Source organism: Bos indicus, chromosome 7 (genome assembly GCF_029378745.1).
Source record: "Bos indicus isolate NIAB-ARS_2022 breed Sahiwal x Tharparkar chromosome 7, NIAB-ARS_B.indTharparkar_mat_pri_1.0, whole genome shotgun sequence".
Taxonomy (NCBI): domain Eukaryota; kingdom Metazoa; phylum Chordata; class Mammalia; order Artiodactyla; family Bovidae; genus Bos; species Bos indicus.
In genome coordinates, this window is record NC_091766.1 from 51328563 (window position 1) to 51351938 (window position 23376).

Sequence of the window (23376 nt, forward strand, 5' to 3'; positions counted from 1 at the left end):
TCATTTCCTAAAATTGTTTTAAGAGGGAAGTTATCTTTTTCTAATCTTTGTATATTGCTTTTGAGATATGTTTACTTTGTATGATATTCCCTTCTTTTATTGTTGTTGTTGTTCAGTTGCTTAGTTGTGTCTGACTCTTTGTGACCCCATGGACTGCAGCATGCTAGGCTTGCATGTCCTTCACTATCTCCTGGAGTTTGCTCAGACTCGTGTCCATTGAGTCGATGATGCCATCCAATCTCATCCCTATATTTATTTAATGTAAATACATGTGTACATTACACATACATAAGAATTTAATCTAGAAGAATTTACAGGTGTTTTTTCCTTTTCTGTTGGCTCCGGTGTCTTGTTGGGTCTCCTAGGCTCTTCATTGCTGCATGCGGGCTTCTGTCTTGTTGTGAAACAAGGGCTCTAGAGTACCTGGGCTCAATAGTTGTGGTACCCTACATGTGGGATCTTAGTCCCCCCACCAGGGATCAAACTCTCATCCCCTGCATTGTAAGGCAGATTCTTAACTGCTGGATCATCAGGGAAGTCCCTATCAAATGTTTTTTAAAATGTACTTTCGAAGCCCTGTCCAAGGCAGTTGCTTAATGAATACTTTCTTTTTGTGTATTAGTATTTTCATTTGTTTTTTTGTACATTGCATGAGCCTATAACATTTAAGAGGAATTTTTAGACTTATGTTTGTTTTCAATTATGAGAATGTGTTAAATATTACTAGACTTCTAAAGATAGGTTTTTTTCCTTTATAAATATATTTAAAAAATTTTTTAATTTTTTAATGAAAGATAATTGCTTCACAGATTTTGTAAACATCAACATGAATCAGTCATAGGTATACACGTGTCCCCTCCCTCTTGAACCTCCCTCTCATTTCCCTCCCCATCCCACTCCTCTAGGTTGATATAGAGCCCCTGTTTGAGTTCCCTGAGACATACAGCAAATTACCATTGGCTATGTATTTTAATTATGGTAATGTAAGTTTCCATGTTACTCTCTCCATGCATCCCACCCTCTCCTTCCTCCCCCCATCCTATGTCAATAAGTCTGTTCTCTATGTCTGTTTCTCCATTGCTGCCCTCCAAATGAATTCATCTGTACCATCTTTCTAGATTCCATATATATGTATTAATATAAGATATTTATTTTTCTCTTCCTGGCTTACTTCACTCTGTATAATAGGCTCTAGGTTCATCCACCTCATTAGAACGGACTCAGATGTGTTCCTTTTCATGGCCAAGTAATATTCCATTGTGTATATGTACCACAACTTCTTTATCCATTTATCTGTCAGTGGACATCTAGGTTGCTTCCATGTTCTCACTATTGTAAATAGTGCTTCAGTGAACACTGGGACACATGTTTCTTTTTCAATTTTGGTTTCCTCAGGGCATGCCTAGGAGTGAGATTGCTCAGTCATATGGTGGTTTTATTCCTAGTTTTTAAGGAATCTCCATACCGTCTTCCACAGTGGCTGAATCAATTTACATTCCCACCAACATTGCAAGAGGGTTCCCTTTTCTCCACACTCTCTCCAGCATTAATTGTATGTAGACTTGTTGATGATGGCCATTCTGACCAGTGTGAGGTGATATCTCATTGTAATTTTGATTTGTATTTCTCTAATAATGAGCAATGTTGAGCATCTTTTCATGTGTTTGTTAGCCATCTACCTGTGTATCTTCTTTGGAGAAATGTCTGTTTAGGTCTTTTTCCTACTTTTTGATTGGGTTGTTTGTTTTTCTGGTATTGAGTTGTGTGAGCTGTTCGTATATTTTGGAAATCAATCCTTTATCAGTTGTTTCATTTGCTATTATTTTCTCTCATTCTAAAGGATGTCTTTTCACCTTGTTTATAGTTTCCTTTGCTGTGCAGAAGCTTTTAAGTTTAATTAGATCCCACTCGTGACTTTTGTTTTTATTTCCATTACTCTAGGAGGTGGGTCATAGAGACTCTTCCTTTATTTATATCATCAAATGTTCTGCCTATGTTTTCCTCTAAGAGTTTTATAGTTTCTAGTCTTACATATAGGTCTAAAATTATGAAATGCTTCATAAATTTGCGTGTCATCCTTGCACAAGGGCCATGCTAATTTTTTCTGTATTGTTCCAATTTTAGTGTATGTGCTGCTGAAATGAGCACTAAAGACAGAATCCTTGACACTATTTTAACTGAAAAAAAAAAGTTGAAAATATTTTTTAAGGTTGTTTGAGAATTAAGGCCATTTCAAGAAGAATTTTTTAAAATTCTTTTCTAAATTATAAATGTAATATATAATACAAAATCACATGGACCAGAGCCTTGTATAACTCAATGAAACTATGAGCCATGCTGTATAGGGTCACCCAAGACAGATGGGTCATGGTGGAGAGTTCTGACAAAATGTGGTCCACTGGAGAAGGGAATGGCAAACCACTTCAGTAGTCTTACCTTGAGGACCTCATGAACAGTATGAAAAGGCAAAAAGATAGAACACTGAAAGATGAACTCCCTAGGTCAGTAGGTGCCCAATATGCTGCTGGAGATCAGCGTAGAAATAACTCCAGAAAGAATGAAGAGACGGAGCCAGAGCAAAAACAACACCCAGTTGTCGATGTGACTGGTGATGGAAGCAAGGTCCGATGCTGTAAAGAGCAGTATTGCATAGGAACCTGGAATGTTAGGTCCATGAATCAAGGCAAATTGGAAATGGTCAAACAGGAGATGGCAAGTGTGAACGTCGACATTTTAGGAATCAGCGAACTAAAATGGACTGGAATGGGTGAATTTAACTCAGATGACCATTATATCTACTACTGTGGTCAAGAATCCCTTAGAAGAAATGGAGTATCCATCATAGTCCAAAAAAGAGTCCAAAATGTAGTACTTGGATGCAGTCTCAAAATGTAGTACTTGGGTGCAATCTCAAAAACGACACAATGATCTCTGTTCGTTTCCAAGGCAAACCATTCAGTATCACGGTAATCCAAGTCTATGCCCCAACCAGTAACACTGAAGAAGCTGAAGTTGAATGGTTCTATGAAGACCTACAAGATGTTCTAGAACTAACACCCAAAGAAAAGAAAAGATGTCCTTTTCATTATAGGGGACTGGAATGCGAAAGTAGGAAGTCAAGAAACACCTGGAGTAACAGGCATATTTGGCTTTGGAGTACGGAATGAAGTAGGACAGAGGCTAATAGAGTTTTGCCAAGAGAATGCACTGGTCATAGCAAACACCCTCTTCCAATAACACAAGAGAAGACTCTACACATGGACATCACTAGATGGTCAATACTGAAATCAAATTGATTATGTTCTTTGTAGCCAAAGATGGAGGAGCTCTATACAGTCAGCAAAAACAAGACCGGGAGCTGACTGTGGCTCAGATCATGAACTCCTTATTGCCCAATTCAGACTTAAATTGAAGAAAGTAGGGAAAACCACTAGACTATTCAGGTATGACCTAAATCAAATCCCTAATGATTATACAGTGGAAGTGAGAAATAGATTTAAGGAACTAGATCTGATAGACAGAGTGCCTGATGAACTATGGATGGAGGTTCATGACATTGTACAGGAGACAGGGATCAAGACCATCCCCAAGAAAAAGAAATGCAGAAAAGCAAAATGTCTGTCTTAGGAGGCCTTACCAATAGCCGTGAAAAGAAGAGAAGTGAAACGCAAAGGAGAAAAGGAAAGATATACCCATTGGAATGCAGAGTTCCAAAGAATAGCAAGGAGAGATAGGAAAGCCTTCCTCAATGATCAATGCAAAGAAATAGAGGAAAACAATAGAATGGGAAAGACTAGAGATCTCTTCAAGAAAATTAGAGATACTAAGGGAATATTTTATGCAAAGATAGGCTCAATAAAGGGCAGAAATGGTATGGAACTAACAGAAGCAGAAGATATTAAGAAGAGGTGGCAGGAATACACAGAAAAACTGTACAAAAAAGATGTTCACGACCCAGATAATCACCATGGTGTGATCACTCATCTAGAGCCAGACATCCTGGAATGCGAAGTCAAGTGGGCCTTAGAAAGCATCACTACAAAGCTAGTGGAGGTGATGGTTCCAGTTGAACTATTTCAAATCCTAAAAGATGATGCTGTGAAAGTGCTGCACTCAATATGCCAGCAAATTTGGAAAACTCAGCAATGGCCACAGGACTGGAAAAGGTCAGTTTTCATTCCAATCCCAAAGACAGGCCATGCCAAAGAATACTCAAACTACCACACAATTGCCCTCATCTCACAGGCTAGTAATGTAATGCTCAAAATTCTCCAAGCCAGGCTTCAACAGTACATAAACGGTGAACTTCCAGATGTTCAAGCTGGTTTTAGAAAAGGCAGAGGAGTCAGAGATCAAATTGCCAACATCTGCTGGATCATGGAAAAAGCAAGAGAGTTCCAGAAAAACATCTATTTCTGCTTTATTGACTATGCCAAAGCCTTTGTGTGGATCACAATAAACTGTGGACAATCTGAAAGAGATGGGAATACCAGACCACCTGACCTGCCTCTTGAGAAACCTGTATGCAGGTCAGGAAACAACAGTTAGAACTGGACATGGAACAACAGACTGGTTCCAAATAGGAAAAGGAGTATGTTAAGGCTGTATATTGTCACCTGGCTTATTTAACTTATATGCAGAGTACATCATGAGAAACGCTGGGCTGGAAGAAGCACAGCTGGAATCAAGATTTTTGCGAGAAATGTCAGTAACCTCAGATATGCTGATGACACCATCCTGATGGCAGAAAGTGAAGAACTAAAGAGAATCTTTGATGAAAGAGGAGAGTGAAAATTTTGGCTTAAGCTCAATATTCAGAAAACAAAGATCATGGCATCCAGTCCCATCAGTTCATGGCAAATAGATGGGGAAACAATGGAAACAGTGTTTCCATTGACTTTATTTTTGGGGGCTCCAAAATCACTGCAGATAGTGACTACAGCCATGAAATTAAAAGATGCTTACTCCTTGGAAGGAAAGTTATGACCAACCTAGACAGCATATTGAAAAGCAGAGACATTACTTTGCCAACAAAGGTCCGTTTAGTCAAGGCTATGGTTTTTCCAGTAGTCGTGTATGGATGTGAGCTTTGGACTCTAAAGAAAGCTGAGTACCGAAATTGATGCTTTTGAACTGTTGTTTTGGGGAAGACTCTTGAGAGTCCCTTGGACTGTAAGGAGATCTAACCAGTCCATCCTAAGGGAAATCAGTCCTGAATATTCATTGGAAGGACTGATGTTGAAGCTGAAACTTTAATACTTTGGCCACCTGATGTGAAGAGCTGACTCATTTGAAAAGACCCTGATGCTGTGAAAGATTGAAGGCAGGAGGAGAAGGGGACGGCAGAGGATGAGGTGGTTGGATGGCATCACCGACTCAATGGACATGAGTTTGAGTAAAGTCTGGCAGTTGGTGATGGGCAGGGAGGCCTGGTGTGCTGCAGTCCATGGGGTTGCAAAGAGTCGGACACGACTGAGCAACTGAACTGAACTGACTGAAAACAGAATGAGATGTATTAATTTGATTGTAAAGGTTTATGTATACTTGTCAGGATTTACATATACTTTCAGACTTTCACTTGTAGTTTTATAAATACATGATTTTTTTTTTAAGTTAAATAGGTTCATATTAACAAATCATAATTTTCCTTTTTTTAACTTTTCTTTTTTGGACTTCCCTGGTGGCTCATATGGTAAAGTGTCTGCCTAAAATGCGGGAGACCCAGGTTCGATCCCTGGGTCAGTAAGATCCCCTGGAGAGGGAAATGGCAACCCACTCCAGTATTCTTGCCTGGAAAATCCCATGGACAGAGGAGCCTGGTAGGCTATAGTCCATGGGTTCACAAATAGTCAGACACGACTGAGCGACTTCACTTTTTTTCACTTAATTTATTGTGTTCATCCTTCTATAACATTATATGTTGATATTTTTAGGTTATTTCCAATTTTTTTATATCACAAATACTGCTATAGTTTATATCCATATATATCCATGACTTTTCTTGCTTGTGCAAGTATCTTCATAGGACAGAGTTTTAGAAAGTGATACTGCTAGGTCAGAGGATATTTTTGCATTCAAAATTTTGATAACTTTTATCAATAGAAATGTCAAGTTTATGTCAGTATACCTTCCTATCAACTGTTTGAAAGGGTCTCACACCTTTGTTCTTTTGGTCAGTTTCATAGTTTGTGTTCAGTCAATGTTATCAACAAGTTGTGTGGTAGTTCTTTATAAATGATATAAATTAATTGTGTGTTAATTTTTCCAGTGTTTATTTTGCCTTAATTTTATTTATAGTGCCTTTAATTATATAGAAATTTTTATTGAAAATAAACATGTTTAGTATCCCATTTACTAATTTTTTACTTTATAGCTTTCGTGATTTGGTCTCATGCTTAGAAAATCCTCCTTAACATCAGCAATAGAAGAATACTACATAGTATAATAGTACTTTTCAGATTTCATTTAAGTCTACCAGGTTTTTATTTTTGTAAATGGTATGAATTTGAGATCTTACCTAATTTTCAAATAGCCAACTTCTGAACAGTGTTTAGGAAATAAGCTCTCTTATCTCCATTGATTTGAAGTGCCACCTTTGTCATATATTGAGTTCACAAATAATCCAGGATCTTGGGGGCTCTATTATATATCCTTGATAGAATTATTTTTCTGTGCAGGTGTCATACTATCATACTGTTTTAATTGGAGAGCATCACAATGTCTATTTTTTCTCTTATTGTGCAATTTTTCCCTTCTTTTTTTTTTGTTCTATAAATTTTTATTGGCTATTTTCCTCTCATTTTCAGCAGTAACAGGTGGTGATATTATCAACAAAGTTTTCTGTTACTGATTCCTCACTGAATCTAGAGAAAAAGATTTATTGGCAGCCTAGACCAACCAGATTGTGAGCTCTGTAAGGACAGGAGCTACGTTTTATTCCTTTATGTCTGGTACATTTAAAAGCACATAATAAATGTAAAATATGATAATTTATTTTAATTTACCATGTTTACCCAGAAAATGGTTCTAGGTGGCTGTTCAATCAAAGGAAAAAACTGTTGGATTGTTTGTTGTAATATTAAAGAATATTTCCTTCATTACTACTAAAAATATCAATAGATAGATAGGATCTTATACTTTAGATCTGATGCTGTAATTATACTTTGATAGAAATCTCATCCATTTTTTTACAGTAAGCATTAAGTTATATTTGGAGTTAGGTAGAGGACAAATTAGTGTTATGTGAATTGTAAAGATGAAAAGACTAAAACATAGGTAGTTATGAATGGCCTTTTGATGTTAGTGGCAAAATTTAAATTGTCAGCCTTACACATGCATTTTGCCCTAGATAATAGTGTTAAGAAATGTAATTACAATTTATACATTTATGCTTCTTCTTTCCCTGCACCATCTAATTGATGCACACTGAAGGAATTGGCAAATTGTCAACTGCTGATGGTAAAGCCTTTGCAGATCCTGAGGTACTCCGAAGACTGACATCCTCAGTAAGTTGTGCACTGGATGAAGCTGCCGCTGCACTGACGCGGATGAGGGCGGAAAACAGTCACAGTGCAGGACAAGTAGACACGTATGTGTTTAATGACTTCTGCTGAGTATTCAATTCTGTATCTGATTTTCATTTCTAATGAAGTTACTTACTCCAAAGGTTATAGTTGAAACTCTAAACTGACCGCCTGAGTAATAATAAATGAAATGGGTTGCTAATGCAGTAATCTAGGTCCTTGCTATTCAAACATGGCACTTGGAACTAGCAGCATCAGCATAACCTGAGAACTTATTAGAAATGTAGAATTTCAGACCCCACTTGGATCTACTGAATCAGAATCTACATTTTAACGAGAAACATGGGCTGTTTGTATGCACATTAGAGTTAGAGACTCACCGATTTTGTTAGTCATTCTGCAATAAAAATTTTATTCAGATTTTCATCTTCTATTACCTCACTATTACCGAGTAAAATTTAAGATAAATACGTCTTTGGGAATCATAACATTAGTTTAAAAACTTGTTCATCTAATGCTTTATACAGTTTATTTAAAACTTAATATGACATGACAATATGACAGCTGTTTTCACATTTACTTATTGCTTTCTGGCTTGGTCCACATACATGAAAAATTAGTATGCAAATAAATATTCAAATAATTTTTTTCTTACAATATCAGCATTTTTCTTGGTATAACTAACTGTATATATTTAATACAATTCATTATCATAGGACCTTGAGTTTTTCTGTGTTGGTTTGTTTTCAGTCGCAGTCTGGCAGAAGCTTGTTCTGATGGGGATGTGAATGCTGTTCGTAAACTGCTAGATGAAGGCAGAAGTGTAAATGAACATACTGAAGAAGGAGAAAGCCTGCTGTGTTTGGCTTGTTCAGCTGGGTATTATGAATTAGCACAAGTAAGCAGAAGTAATCTTTAGTGATCAGAATTGTGGAAGATTTTGATGTTTTATTTATTTTTATCATTAATAAAAAAATCATCATTAGAGACCAGGGTCTTTCCTTTTTTGGCAGTAGGTTAAATAGAAACTGATACATAATTAATTTTTGTTCTCTGTGCATGCAACTTGTCATGGTCCATTTTTTCTGCCACTTACTCAAAAATAGTCCTAATGAATGAGAGACACATAGGGAAAAAAAGGAAAGGAAAAAAAACCACATAGAGATAATATTAATAATAGTAAATTTTAAACTTGCCATTAGAAATAATATACAACTATAATGAAAAATGTTGATTTACTTTCATTCCATCTGGATTATCCCAATTCTTTTTAGTTTTTTTTTCTGTTAGAGCAATATTGGGAAATAGCCACGTGTTTACCAATTAGTTTCTGTCTTGTGAATAGGTTTGCTGTTCTCTTGCTAGATAATCCTAAGCATAATACAATTTTTTTGACAGTAGCAGTTAAATTTTATAATTGGATGGTTATATGATTACCTACTTTACTTAGAGATAATATGTAATGGTATTATAAAATATAACATTTAACCAGTGTTTTTTTTGAGCAGTGAACACTAGCATATTTTCCCCAAAGGTGATTATTTTTATTTTTACTTGTCTCCATTCTAAAAGAGTATCTTCCCAGATTCAGTATATTACCTAGAGTACTATTAATTGTAAGAATTGACAGTTTCTCTCCATGTGCCTATGTGTTTTAAAGGTATTGCTTGCTATGCATGCTAATGTTGAAGACAGAGGGAATAAAGGAGATATAACTCCCCTAATGGCAGCATCTAGTGGAGGTTATTTAGATATTGTGAAATTGTTGCTTCTTCATGATGCAGATGTCAACTCACAGTCTGCAACAGGTATGTCGAAAGTGATGTGTTCATTTGAGGAAAATAAATTGATGTGAATAACTATAACCTGAGAGAGAAAAAAATTTGATTCCTAGGGATAGTTGGTTGTAAATATACAGAAAAATCGTAGCCATTGTTTAGAATTTCTGAGTAAAATATAGATTAATTTGTTATCTTCAGAAGTCTTTGGAATACTCTTACATTCTGTTTGATCAGGATTGACAGTTTTTCTGCTGGAGACAATTTCTTTGCCACAATGATATATAATGTTTTCAAGAGGCAAATTAATGAACTGTATCTTTCACAATTCTTTGTCTCATTTAAATAGCAACTACCTTGTATATATTAACCTGAGAGTCAAAACCTTATAGAGTTTTTTATGTCAAGTGTACAGAATGCATTTACTAATAAGGTATTTTCCTGGCAACATGAAAGCTACTCTAGTAAGGTTCTTTATTACTCTTGGTCATATGTCTTGCTGCTGCTGCTAAGTCGCTTCAGTCGTGTCCGACTCTGTGCGACCCCATAGACGGCAGCCCACCAGGCTCCACCGTCCCTAGGATTCTCCAGGCAAGAACATTGGAGTGGGTTGCCATTTCCTTCTCCAATGCATGAAAGTGAAGTCGCTCAGTCGTGTCCGACTCTTCGCGACCCCATGGACTGCAGCCTACCAGGCTCCTCCGTCCATGGGATTTTCCAGGCAAGAGTACTGGAGTGGGATGCCATTGCCTTCTCCGCATATGTCTTGAGTTGCAGAAAATATACATTTAGTAATGAGATTCCTAAATCTCAAGCAAGCACATGGTTTAAAAAACAGTTTCAATAATGAAAACATATCAGTGTTCCATTAAGTGACATTTGAGTATATGTTAGCATACTTAAATAAATGTTAAATGCAACCTAATTTATTTTTAAATGACCATGACTTCTTAGAAGGGATTGTAGGTCACTTTGCTGACCATTTTGCCATAGTTGTAGTAAAATTAATATCCTTAATGTCTGAGACTGTTAAAACAGTTGAATTCTGAACAACTTTGGCTTTGAAATGATAATTTTCTTGCTGAGCCTTTAAAACAGTCTTCTTCAGTCTCATACTATTGGGTAGTTAAACCATTTCCCTACTCCCTTTAATAATAAAAGTCCTCAAAACAAATCAAGAAAGAAATAAGTAGCAGATCAAAGAATAATGACCTTTTAAATAAATTTTTATTTTGAAGGAGTTAAGCTGAGGGAGATTTATTTCTGTCTCCTTGGGTCTCATAAATGTAGGCTAAACATATATTTCAGAAAGAAAATGTATCTAGAACAATGAATTGTGTTATGAATAAATGTTTAAAGATAAAGGAGAAGTAAAAGAAAATTAAGAAATGAATACACATAGAAAATGTTAAGTGTTTCTAAGTTGTGTAGTGTTGTAAGAAAAAGCAATACTTTGATACATTAGAATATTTTATTTTAAAATATATTGAAGTAATTTTTCAAGATGACAATCTTATTTTACAAGCTAAGGAAATATGAAGAGAGGTAAATTGGCTCATTTATAATAAACCTTTTAATTAGTGATAAAATTCAGATGATGCTTCTAACCAATACAATGAAAAACTTGAGATAATAATTGTAGTGGTTTATGTAAGGTAATTGAAGCAATAGAACTAGAGCAGTAGTATAATAGGAATTGTATCAGTTTTATCATAATTTTTAATTTCTTTTTGTTAGGCAACACTGCATTAACTTATGCCTGTGCTGGAGGATTTGTTGATATTGTGAAAGTGCTACTTAATGAAGGCGCAAATATAGAAGATCATAATGAAAATGGACATACCCCCTTAATGGAAGCAGCCAGTGCAGGTCATGTGGAAGTTGCAAGAGTTCTTCTAGATCATGGGGCAGGCATCAACACTCATTCTAATGAATTCAAAGAAAGTGCTCTTACACTTGCATGCTACAAAGGTACTCTATAAATGTATATATGTTTATAGAGTTTTTTCATAATAACTTTGAATATTTAAATATTTGGATACTGAGTATGAGTTAATTTTTTATTGTTTATACTTTCCCTGTGCTATAAAATTATCTAGCTTCTGAGACATTATATAGAAAGTCCATTTTAGCCTGTATTTCCTATAGTATAGTTTCATAGTATATGTTTTCTTATTATTTTAATTCAAAATTTACTCAACTAGCTGTAAAGTCAACCGGAATTCTTAGCACAGACTTAGAGGGTTTCCATTCTTTAATAACTTTTGTTTTATATGATTTTTCCAATCTTTATTTCAAAAATAATACACACTCAAATAATAATAGTCACATGATATATAAATCCTAAAAAACAGAATAGTGTAAAGAAATTTTACAATGACATATAATGTTACCATCTAAATATTTAAAAAGCATATAAACAATATTTTAGTATAGTTACTTCCAGCGTGTTTTTTAGGTATATTTATAAACAAATGTATACACACTTGAGTCTTACAACTTGGGTTTGAACTGCACAGGTTCACTACATATGGATTTTTTTCAATAAATATGTACTGTAGTACTAAACAGTTCAAAGCTGGTTGAATCCTCGGATATGGAACCATGGATACAGAGGGCCAACTGTGATGTGGATTTTTGACTGTACCCTAACCTTCCACATTGTCCACAGGTCAAAATGTATATATACATTTTAAAAACTAAATGGTCATACTCTAACACTTTTATAGTCTGCTTATCACGAACACTTCCCCATCTCAATAAGTATTTTTGTAGTACAACTTTTGATATTCTCATGGTATTTCACTATTTTAATTAGGAGTAGATTTGGCTGCTTTTGTTACAAAACCTAAATTAATAATGATTTGAACAAAAGAGAAACTCATTCTCATTTATATAAAACAATTCTGGGAATTCTCTGACAGTCCAGTGGTTAGGACTCCATGCTTTCACTGCCGAGTGCCAAGTTCAATCCCTGGTGGGAGAGCTAGGATCCTGCAAGTGGTGTGGATTAAAAAAATTTTTTTTAAGTTACAAAAATAGGCTATCTAGAACTGAAAAGGCAGTTCCATTTTTATTAAGATATCAGCATTCTGCTCCACCCATCCTAGTGTGTGGTTTCTGTTCTCAAGGTTACCTATTATCTGTGCTCAAAGATGGTAGCTAGGGCTCCAGCAGTCCATATTCTAGGAAGGATGCAAGGGGTAAGGGCAAAATGAGGAAATGCCTTCCAACGTCAGCTATCTTTAAGGAGTCTTCCTGGAAGTTCTGCCTTGTAAGTCCCTCCTACATCCCACTGGCTACACATAGCAGCAAGGGAGACAGGAAAATGTAGTCTTTTAGTCAGGCATGTTGCCACTGAGATGAAATCAGGATGAAAATGAAAGAATGGATATTGGGTAGGGAATTAGCAATCTCTGCCAAATACATCAAATGGATGCACCATAACTGCCTATTGTTGGACACTTGAATTGTTCCCAGTTTTTCACTATTATTAAAAACACTGTGATAACATCCTTGTGCAGACATCTTTGCCTAATCTCTGATTATTTCCTTAGGATAAATTCCTGGAAGTGGAATTGCTGGGTCAAAGGGTATGGACATTTTTAAGGCTTTTGATACATATTGCCAAATTGCCTTCTAGAAAGGTTGAACCAATTTACACTCCCACCAGCAGTGTTTGAGAGTGCCCTTTACCCCACCCTACACCCTCACCAACACTGGGTATTATCATTCTTTTTAATATTTGCCATTTTGATAGTAAAAAATGGTGTCTCATTTTAATTTGCATTTGTTTAGTAGGAAGGTTTAATATATTTTTCATCAGTTTAATATTCATTTTCATTTCTTTTTTTTGAATTGCCATTTCATGTCCTTCATCCATTTTTCTACTGGAGTGTTTGTCTTTTTCTTATTGACTATTAAGGCTTTTTATATACTAAATGTATCAAGAAGGTTGAAATTATTTTAAGTGGAGTTTTCTGTGCCTGCTCATTGCCACAGTGAGTTTATGGTTATTGTTTTAAAGCTTTATTTCTGAAAAATATGATCCAAACGTACTTTACTTGGCATTCTGTTTTATTTCAGTGTTTTGATTTATAGTTTATATAGATTAAATCAAAGTATAAGTATTACCATTTTATTGCTTTACCTAGCTTGAATTAATGTGCTTTGGACTAATTTGATCTTTAAAACCTAGATAAGACCTTGATGAGAGCCTGCTTACTATTTTGGATTGGCTTTGTAGAATTGTTGATTTATTGAATGCAAAATAAGTTCTCTTATAAATTTTTGTATAGACATCTGAAAGAAAAATATTTCCCATTTTAATACTTATATATTAAATTGATAGTTCTTGAGAAATATAGTTTTAAAATTTGTTTTCTTCTTTTTTTAAGGCCATTTGGACATGGTTCGCTTTCTGCTTGATGCTGGTGCAGATCAAGAGCACAAAACAGATGAGATGCACACTGCCTTAATGGAGGCTTGCATGGTAATTTTAAATTGCACTTGAGATTATATGGGACGAAAGAGTCATATGTATTTAAGCCTTTGAGAATTATTACTATTTTTTGGAAAAATTGTTATGAGATGGTGAGGAATCTGAAAATTTTGTACGTTATTAGAGGCTGAAGGGGATGTGTGCAGTGTTTAGCTTTTCATAGTAAATCTATTGATGTAGGAAATCATACGAAAGGCAGCCTTAGCTATGTTATTTCCAGCACACTCATGTACTTTTATTTTCTTTCCAGCTTTCTCATCATGGTAAAATACACATGTCATAAGTATAATTAAGAGGATTACCACTACCATACTGTTTTCTACGGCAGTATATCTTCTAGAGAAATGTCTATTCAAATCGTTTGCCCATTTTTGAATTAGCTTGTTTTCTGTTGATGAATATTAGAAGTTCTTTATATTGTCTGGATCTTAATTCCTTATCAGATATATGATAAATATTTTCTCTCATTTCATGGACTGCCCTTTTACTCTGTTCATAGTCTCCTCTGTGCACAAAAGTTGTGCTTTTGTTGGTTTGTTTTTCAGAAGTCCATCTCATCTATTTTTGTTGTTGTTTCTTGTGCCTTTGATACCATATCCAAGAAGTCATTGCCAAATCCAGTTTCATGAAGCATTAGTCCTGTGTTTTCTTATAGTTTTAGCTCTTTTTTTTAGGTTTTTAATCCATTTTGAGTAAATTTATATATGATATTAGGTTAAGTGTTAAATTTCACACTTAGGCATGTGACTATCTGGTTTTCCCAGCATCAAAATTAGAAAGACTGACTTTTCCCATTTGAATCATCTTGACACTCTTATCAAAAATTATTTGACTGTACATGCAAGGTTTATTTCTAATCTCTCTGTTCTCTTTCATTGGCCTGTATGTTTGTCTTTAAGTCAGAACCACAAAGTTGTAATTATTGTAGCTTTGTTTAAGTTTTGACATCAGGAAGTATGAGTCCTCCAGCTTTGTTTTTCTTTTTCAAGTTGGTTTTGGCTATTCAGGGTTCCTTTAGATTGCATATGAACGTAATGATGAGCCTTTAATTTTTGGTTTCACTGATTTTTCTCTGTTTTTCTATTCTTTTTAAATTTTATTTATTTATTTTTGGCTGTGCTGAGTATTCATTGCTGCACACAGGCAGTGTAGTAGTTGTTTTGAAGTTCTTTTCTTCTATCTTGTATATCTGATTCAATTCTGGGTCAATTTTTATTATTTTATGTCTTGAGGTCAGTCACCTTTTCTTGCTTCTTGATTTGTCTAACTGTTTTTTATTGTAAGTCATATGCTGTAGATGATCCCTTTTCAAGGCTCTGGATTATCCTGTCCTTCTTTTAAGACTGTTAAATTCTGTTCTATCAGGTACTTAAATTACCAGTGAATCACCCTGATCCTATTGAGGCTTAATTTCAGCATCGCTTTTACTCCTAGGTCTTTAACTCTTTGGTCCTAAAGATGTTCATTCTTTGTTTAGGCTTTATTTCCTTGGGCCATGGTTTGGAAGATGCCTAAAGAGAAAAAGTTAGAGTGAATGTAGCACTTATCTCATATGCTTCCTTCTTTCAGTGATTATAACTCTAACCCTAGCTTGGTTGCTGTCCAGTGCCTCTAGTAGTTTTATCCCAATTTTTATAGTTTGTGATAGGAGGGTAAGGCCAATCCCAGCTACTGCTCAATGGCTAAGACTGAATTCTTAGAATTAAAAAAAAAATTAATATTGATATTAGGCCTTTAAGAGTGGATTATTATTATTTTATTTATTTATTTTTGGTTGCTCTGGGTCTTCAGTGCTGCACGGGCTTTTTCTCTAGTTGAGGCGAGCAGGAGCTACTCTGTAGTTGCAGTGCGTGGGCTTCTCATTGTCGTGGCTTCTCTTGTTGCAGAACATGGGCTCTAGGGCACTCTGGCTTCAGTACTTGTGGCCCCTCAGCTCTAGAGCACAAGCTCAGTAGTTGTGGCACACGGGCTTAGTTGCTCTGTGGCATGTGGGATCTTCCCAGACTATAGATCGAACCCATGTCTCCTGTACTGGCAGGTGGATTCTTTACCACTGATCCATCAAGGAAGCCAAAGAGTTGATTGTTCTTAGTACGTTGTTAGATGCCCAGGGGCCTGGGGGAGGTGGGAGGAGGAATGGGGACTTAGTGGTTAATGGGAACAGAGTTTCATTTTAGGAAATTGAAAAATTTGGGAGATGAATGATGATGAGAGTTGCATAACAATGTGAATGCATTTAGTGCTGCTGAACTGTACAGTTAAATATGGTCAAATTATTTTTGTTTAAAGAGTGGATTATTCTTTTTTAATTTTATTTTCGTATTCTTTTTTCCTTTGTTAGAAATAATACTGCACATTAATATTTAAAAAGTTCTTAGCACAATTTCACTGTTAAGGTCTGTACTCTAGGTATGTTAGCACAATATACAAAGAATCTTCAAAAATTAAATTCATACAAAACAGTTTCTTGGGAACCTAAAGAAGCTGGGTGCAATAGTAGTTCCCTGATTTGTGGACACTTATAAACCCTTATTTTCTTTTAAATTAGGTGTATATTTCAGATACCAAATAACTCAATATAGGAATTTGGTAAAAATGTGTTTTATTTTAATGTGAAGTATTTGTTCATATTAAAGCTAAAGTGATTATAACTAACTTATTTATTTAAGTATAATAAAACTCTAGATAGATACTGAAACCTAATATTTAAGGTTTCTTTCATTAGTTCTTCAGTAAAAGAGTTTCCCAACCTTATAAAACCTTATTTTTCTATTCTGTTTACTTTTCATTAGCAATATTGGGTCATTTTTTAAAATAAAGAACAACATACCAGCTCTATCTTTATTTTCCACAGGAGTTAAGACCCATAAAATTTTGAAGCAAAGAATTTGAAATTAAAGAAATGTATTTATGATGATAAAGGGGTAGAATGGGTACCTCCATGAGAATATTTTGTTAATTGCCTATCTATGCAGATAGGCTCATGGTAAAATTATTTACAAGTGAGTAATTTTTGCATCTTTGTAAAATTCTTTGCCTTATTACAACAAACTAGTGATAAGAAAAAATATAAGATAGTATCAGTCCACAGGGATTTACCTTGGTGATATAATCCCAAATGATAATGACTTCACAGAATTTGTTGTTATTTTTTCTCAGTCTTTGTTTCTTAAATAGATCTAACACAATTTCTACACTTAAACATGACACTTAAGTTTGAGGCTATAGCTACATTTGACCCTGGCTGTAGTATAAATAGTAATTATTTTATTTTGAGTTACTGATGACTATGGATTTAATACTTTTTTGAACTTCAGAGAATGTAGAAATTAAAAATTATTTGAAATTGTAACTGTATGTACCAAGTTTGATTCTTATGGAAAATTTTGGGCTTACTCTAAAGTAAGGTAAAATAATTTTAATGGACTTTTGATAAGACAGATTTCAAAACTTCTCAGATGTGTATGATAATATATATGCATCTAAGCTGCCTCTCCTTTTCTTCCCTCCTGTCTTTCCACAATCTGTTGCTTTTCTTCTCCCACTTAAAAAATATCAAAACAAAAATTCTTTTCTTCTTGTTTTACTTCTGAAAATCTGCAGGATGGACATGTAGAGGTAGCACGTTTGCTTTTGGATAGTGGTGCTCAAGTGAATATGCCTGCGGATTCATTCGAGTCGCCGTTAACTCTGGCTGCCTGTGGAGGACATGTTGAATTGGCAGCTCTGCTTATTGAAAGGGGAGCAAATCTTGAAGAAGTTAATGATGAAGGATATACTCCTTTGATGGAAGCTGCTCGGGAGGGACATGAAGAGATGGTGGCACTACTCTTAGCGCAAGGTAAAATAGTTCTACTTCTTTAATTAAAAAAATCAATTTCCTTTGAATTTTTGTGTCAGTATCACTGAAGTTTATTACAACTAAGATATTGTTTGCATTGATGATAAAATAAGTTTTCAACACCCTGGGTGGAACACCAGAAACAGAAAAAATAAGAGATAATTATCAGAAATCAGAACACTTAATTGTAAGTCTTTTGTAATTATAGTTTTATCTATTTTTATGCTTTTCCCAGGAGCAAATATAAATGCTCAGACAGAAGAAACCCAAGAAACTGCTCTGACGTTGGCTTGCTGTGGAGGTTTTTCTGAAGTTGCAGACTTCCTGATTAAGGCGGGGGCTGACATAGAACTCGGCTGTTCCACACCTCTGATGGAGGCTTCTCAGGAGGGACACCTGGAGTTGGTTAAATACTTACTGGCTGCTGGTATGTGGCTTTAATAACGCCTTTTGGAGAAAGAATTTTATATTGCTTTTCATAACTTTAACAATTAACTCTATTTTTTTCATTTCTACAAAGGTTGAAAAACAGCTCCACAATTTAACTCTCGTCTTAGGCTTTTAAATCTCCAAAAATGTCTTAAAAAAAAAAAAAAAGTTTTATAAAGTAGTTAATGTTTGCTTAGTGATGGTAAGACTTCCCGTTGATCTTCTCTTTCCATTGAATGATTTGTAGTTTCTGAAGGGGAGAAATTAGCTCCTTCTACAGTCTTTCAGTGAGAGAATATAGGGATGACATAGAGGTTATAATTTGATAACCTCTATAACATTTGACAATGTCATTTCTTGACATTTCTTACTTCTCAAAAAAAAAAGAATGAATGAAAAAGTGGAAATTGTTTTTTGGCAGAAATATTTGGTCTTTATATAAAATAATTTGTGCTTTATATATTGTGAAGTAGTAGTAAGAAATCAGTGTTTTTACATATAGTTTTATATAGAGCAAGTTAAGAATATATCAAAAAATTGATATATATATATTGATCCAGGCAGATGTAAGCCTTTATATTTCCTTTGAAAGTAATTTTTTTAAATCCATGTCTAGTAAATTGTTTAAAACTTGATGTATAAGGAAATTAATGTATAAAGGGAAATGAAATATTAGCAAAACTTTATTGATCCTTTTTGGGCTTTCACTGTTAATTTGATTATAACCAGCATCAATTTTTCCTTTGAATTATTATTAAAATAATTTATTAATCCAGATCATTAATGGTTTGAATGATTGTTTAGATTTTGAACCATTGCACAAACCAACCATACAAGCTGACCTCTTCCTTGGCTCAAAAATTATTATTTGCTATAGATAGTATATGTATGTATATTATTCAGTTACTGTTCTCTCATTATTTTCTGTAATTGTCTGTGTCCTATTTAAGAGTCTTTCTTCACCAGTCTTCATTCTTCCCACATCCCTCTAAGTAGTCATGGTATTGTTAAAGGACTTTTAAAAAAAGGAATAAATAATGTTAACTAAGAAATCACTGGATATCAGACATTCTGCTCAGCTCATGTGTTCTCTCTATTAATTACCATTGGCCACTGGTCTGTTAAGAAATATTACACACATCTTATAGATACAAAAACTAATGTACAATCATGTTACATAGCTTCTCTAAGCAAATCAAGCTAATAAGTGACAGGGCCAATATTCGAACTTAGAGCTCCTGACATTGTCTTTTCTATCATCTCACCATTAATTCTCACATTTAGCAACTTTTGCTAATTTGAAGTGGGTAGTTTATGAAACTGTCTCGTGGCTTGAGAATCACTTTTTATGTAATCATAAAAAGTATTCATAAAATTTTTCAGAAGAAACTAAAACTACTGCCGATATGATTTCTGAAAACTTATATTTTTTGTATTTTTTGTTTTAGCAGCTCTTTTATTTCTTAGAGTATATCTTACTGGGGATATATAGACAGACTATTATAGTTTTTAGTTGTTTGGTATAGTTTCTTTATGGCTAAAAGCATTTTTTCAAAGCATTTTTAAAGGAAAATTAGGATTCTTAAAATATATTCTGATGTTTTCATATTTAGAGTTTATGAGTTTCACCAAATTATAAAATCAAATTATCTAATATAATTTTAAAATTCACAGAATAAATGTGTAATTTTTTTTGCTTGCCAGGTGCTAATGTTCATGCTACAACAGCAACAGGAGACACAGCTTTAACCTACGCTTGTGAAAATGGACACACGGATGTTGCAGATGTTTTACTTCAAGCAGGGGCCGATTTAGTAAGAGATTTTTAATTTCACATATTTTTGTATGAATGTTAATTCCTTTATTTTTAACATTTAGAAAACACTAGTAAAGCAGATCAATAGTTCGCATGCTTTATATAAAATAACTTGAAAATCTGGCTACTTGTTCTTCGTTGTTGCATTTGTTAAATGTATTTGAAAATAATTTTTAAAAGGGCATACTGTTTTTTTCTAGGTAAAACCATTTATTTCTTTCTTTCTCTCACCCCAGTCCCATTTAACATTCCTGAACCTTTTTAACTGCCCTGTATGAGTTATAATGCAATGATTTGTTTATAGAATAGAATAACCGTTCAAATCACTGAGTGATTTTCTTATGTTTTTCTAATCAGTTAGACATTTAAAATAAAACTACTGTCATCTTCCTAACAACATTATAGAGCATTTCATTCTTTTTCTATTATTTTAATATCTTCTATTTTGGCTTTTTAAAGTTTCAAATTAGATGGCAGGTTCATAAGTATAATAATCCTTACAACAATGGGAAATTGTAAAATAATATCCACTAGAAGGTTTATGCTTCTTGCTGAAATGTTTGCCTTTTGTGAGAGTATTTTAAACTGCTTTCTGAGGTTTCTTCCACAATTCCTTTATGTATTTCTTAAAAATCTATGTGAGGCACACATAGTTAATAAATGTTGTAGACAATCAACTTTACTAATTTCCCTTATATAGAGAAAACTTTCTAAGTATTGTCTTTTAATCCATTTCTTGTAACAGCAGTTCCTCCCAAAATCCCTCAGAACATTGTGGAAAATAGTTATTAACTAAAATAAGAATATAGTGTAATTATGCTATTTGTTTATCATGATTTCTACTACTACTAACTATGGTAATGATAACACTAGCATTCATTCTCATTAATGAGGTTCTGCCAGTTAGAATTTCTAAGAGGTGTAATTTTTGTGTTTGAAAATTATGACAGGTATGTTAAATAGATCTTAATCTTCTGCCTTCCTTAAGAGTTGCTTTGGGTCATCTATAAAAATTAAGAATTGAAGTATTTGATCACTTGAAATAAATAGGATAGAGCATAAAAGCTTAGATACTAGAAGCAAATTTAATATTCTTATCCTCTGAATTCTTATAAAATTCATTGTTCTTCCATTTTTCCATAGCAAAGTCACTTCCTTAATTTATTTGCTAGGAGTTCTTCTAAAAATATTAAATAGGAAAAAGAAAAATTACCTGTTAAATGCAGTATAAAGTATAGCAAAACTTACTGATTTTGACAGTTAAAAATTTGTTATGAAATATTTTTAAATGTCTTATAGTCCTCTGTAATTAGGTCAGTTGCTTGTGATTAAAGTTCCTTAGAAGAATTTCATTAAACAAGCAGATAGGTTTTCATTTGTCATATGTTTACATTCAAAATATAAGATTAAAAAATGGCTTAGATAAATATTTATCTTAAGTACAGAGCTAATGCTGTTATTCTAACATAATTGTTTTCTACTTTATAAACCATCTTTGTATTCACATTTATATGTAATTATAATTAAATTACAATTTCCAGCTGTGTGTTCTATCATAATCTTTTCCTTATTCCTACATATTCTCTATGTTTGTAACTTGTCCATAATATTCCATCAAGTTGATGAGCCATCATCATTCACTTATTATTGAACTTTTACTTTTTATATTTCACTGTTGTAAATTATTAGATCTAATAATTTCATGTGCATAACTTTTTCCTTTTTTCTACTTTTGAATTATTTCATATATAATTTTCCATTGAAAAAAAATTGTTCCTGTTTCATGCTTTTGCTGTCTGGGGAAAGATATTTCAATTTTAATGTTATTTTCCTGATTGTAAAAAGCAATTCTTGTTCTTTATAGAAAATGTGGAAAGTTTGGAAAAGTATAGTAAGTTTGATATTTAAAACCTATAAATAATTTCAGGATTTAGTATAAGCCAGAGGTGGGCAACGAACGACCTACTGAAAAACAAGAAGTGCAGGCAGATCAGTCCTTGAATCCTGAGGAAAAAATGACTGATAATTCTTGCTAACTGGACCTAAAAAGGCAGCATCTTTCTTGTCCTTCATTCTTTTCTGTCATCTCCTAGTGTCTGTTTAGGACTGTGGATTGGAATTGGAAAAACTCTATACTCCTATTGCATGGACTTGAGTTGTTTAACATTTCTGGATCCCATAGATGTGTTCTCGATGTCTAGGTTTGGTAGTTCTTTAAGGTAAATAGTTTTTTTTGAGAATCTTCATTTTGTGGGTAACTATTTTTACCTTCAGTTTTAAATAAGAACTCACAAGTCAGTGTTTGAAACTCAATCTGGACTAACCTCATGTTTTCTTAGATTTTTAGAGCTTAACTTTTGCCACAATTCAAGGCTTTGTTATTATATGTTTTTTAAAGGAGCTTAAAAGCTGTTGTCTCTCATTCTTTAAAATATTCTATACTAGAATCAGGATGTTAATTATAGTTTTATAAAAATGTAATGCAACTATTTGAATTCCTTTTATTGTTTTCTGAGATGAAACTGGGAGTTTTTAAGGCTTTTCACTCTACTTGTTTAGGAGGTATACTTTAGAACTTAGTTTTAAAGGAAATCTAGACAGTTTTTTATTTAATGCTTTCAAAAAAATCTTCAGCCAGAACTGATGGTATACTTGAGCTTTTCAGGTAGATCCTCAAAATATGTGCATATTCTCATTTGAATCTTAGTTATTTGAGGTTTGATTTTTTTCTTGTTTTAAAAATATTTAAAATGAAAAAGTATTTATAGATATTTTTAATAAAAAAACCACTGAATATCCATCATATTTAGAAGATTATGAATTGATATGTAACTTGTCTAACTTTGTAATAATTACATAAATGTCAATAGTCCATTATTAAAAACCTTTGAATGAGATTAGTAGTCTTAAATAAGCCATTTAAAATGTTCCTTTTAGAAATCAAAAATTAAATGAAATAAAAACTGTCTGTTAATTGCAGAGTTTTTTGAAAATTCTCCCTATTAACATGCAGAATCATTTTAACTACTCAATAAGTAGAGAGCCTTGAACAAATCACCTAATCCATATCTCCCTGCTGTTTGTACCTCTTGTTACCACTGTAATGGGAATCATTGTATACTGAAAGATAGTATTCCTTTATGTGCTACTTTCTCAGCACAGCATCTTTTATTGGGCCCAAATTTGTTTTTAGTATTTGATATAATGACAGGTATAATATGATGTAAATCCATTGTAAGAAAGTTTTTTATTAAAAAACATTAGCATTCTGTAATATATTTAAAATCTAAAAGGAATTTTTTAAAAAAGAGAAGACACCTGCCTTTGAAAACTAATCTTGTTTCTCTGAAAAGAAATGTACTATCAGTGTCCTTACAAATTTGTTACTCAATTACTTGGCAAAAAATAACTAATAAATACCATTTCAAAACTGAAGTTGAGGGACTTCCCTGGTGGTCCTGTGCTTAAGATCACGGTTCCACTGCAGG

General features: G+C 33.6%; 1 protein-coding gene and 1 non-coding gene across 12 annotated transcripts in view; one reads left to right on the forward strand and one right to left on the reverse strand.

Moving 5' to 3' along the window:
• ANKHD1 (ankyrin repeat and KH domain containing 1) overlaps positions 1-23376 on the forward strand; it is a 112585-nt gene that overhangs the window by 26341 nt on the left and 62868 nt on the right. For 10 of the 11 annotated variants that reach the window (XM_070793692.1, XM_070793693.1, XM_070793697.1 and 7 more), the window contains exons 3-10: positions 7432-7588; positions 8274-8421; positions 9184-9331; positions 11039-11272; positions 13699-13793; positions 17406-17643; positions 17879-18070; positions 19777-19886. In XM_070793692.1, coding sequence (XP_070649793.1) covers positions 7432-7588; positions 8274-8421; positions 9184-9331; positions 11039-11272; positions 13699-13793; positions 17406-17643; positions 17879-18070; positions 19777-19886 — 1322 coding nt within the window. The remainder of the gene's footprint in view (positions 1-7431; positions 7589-8273; positions 8422-9183; positions 9332-11038; positions 11273-13698; positions 13794-17405; positions 17644-17878; positions 18071-19776; positions 19887-23376) is intronic. The other variant, XM_070793703.1, reaches the window with a different exon arrangement.
• LOC139184341 (U6 spliceosomal RNA) lies at positions 2042-2148 on the reverse strand. Its single transcript, XR_011567918.1, has one exon. It is a non-coding gene; the product is annotated as a U6 spliceosomal RNA (small nuclear RNA).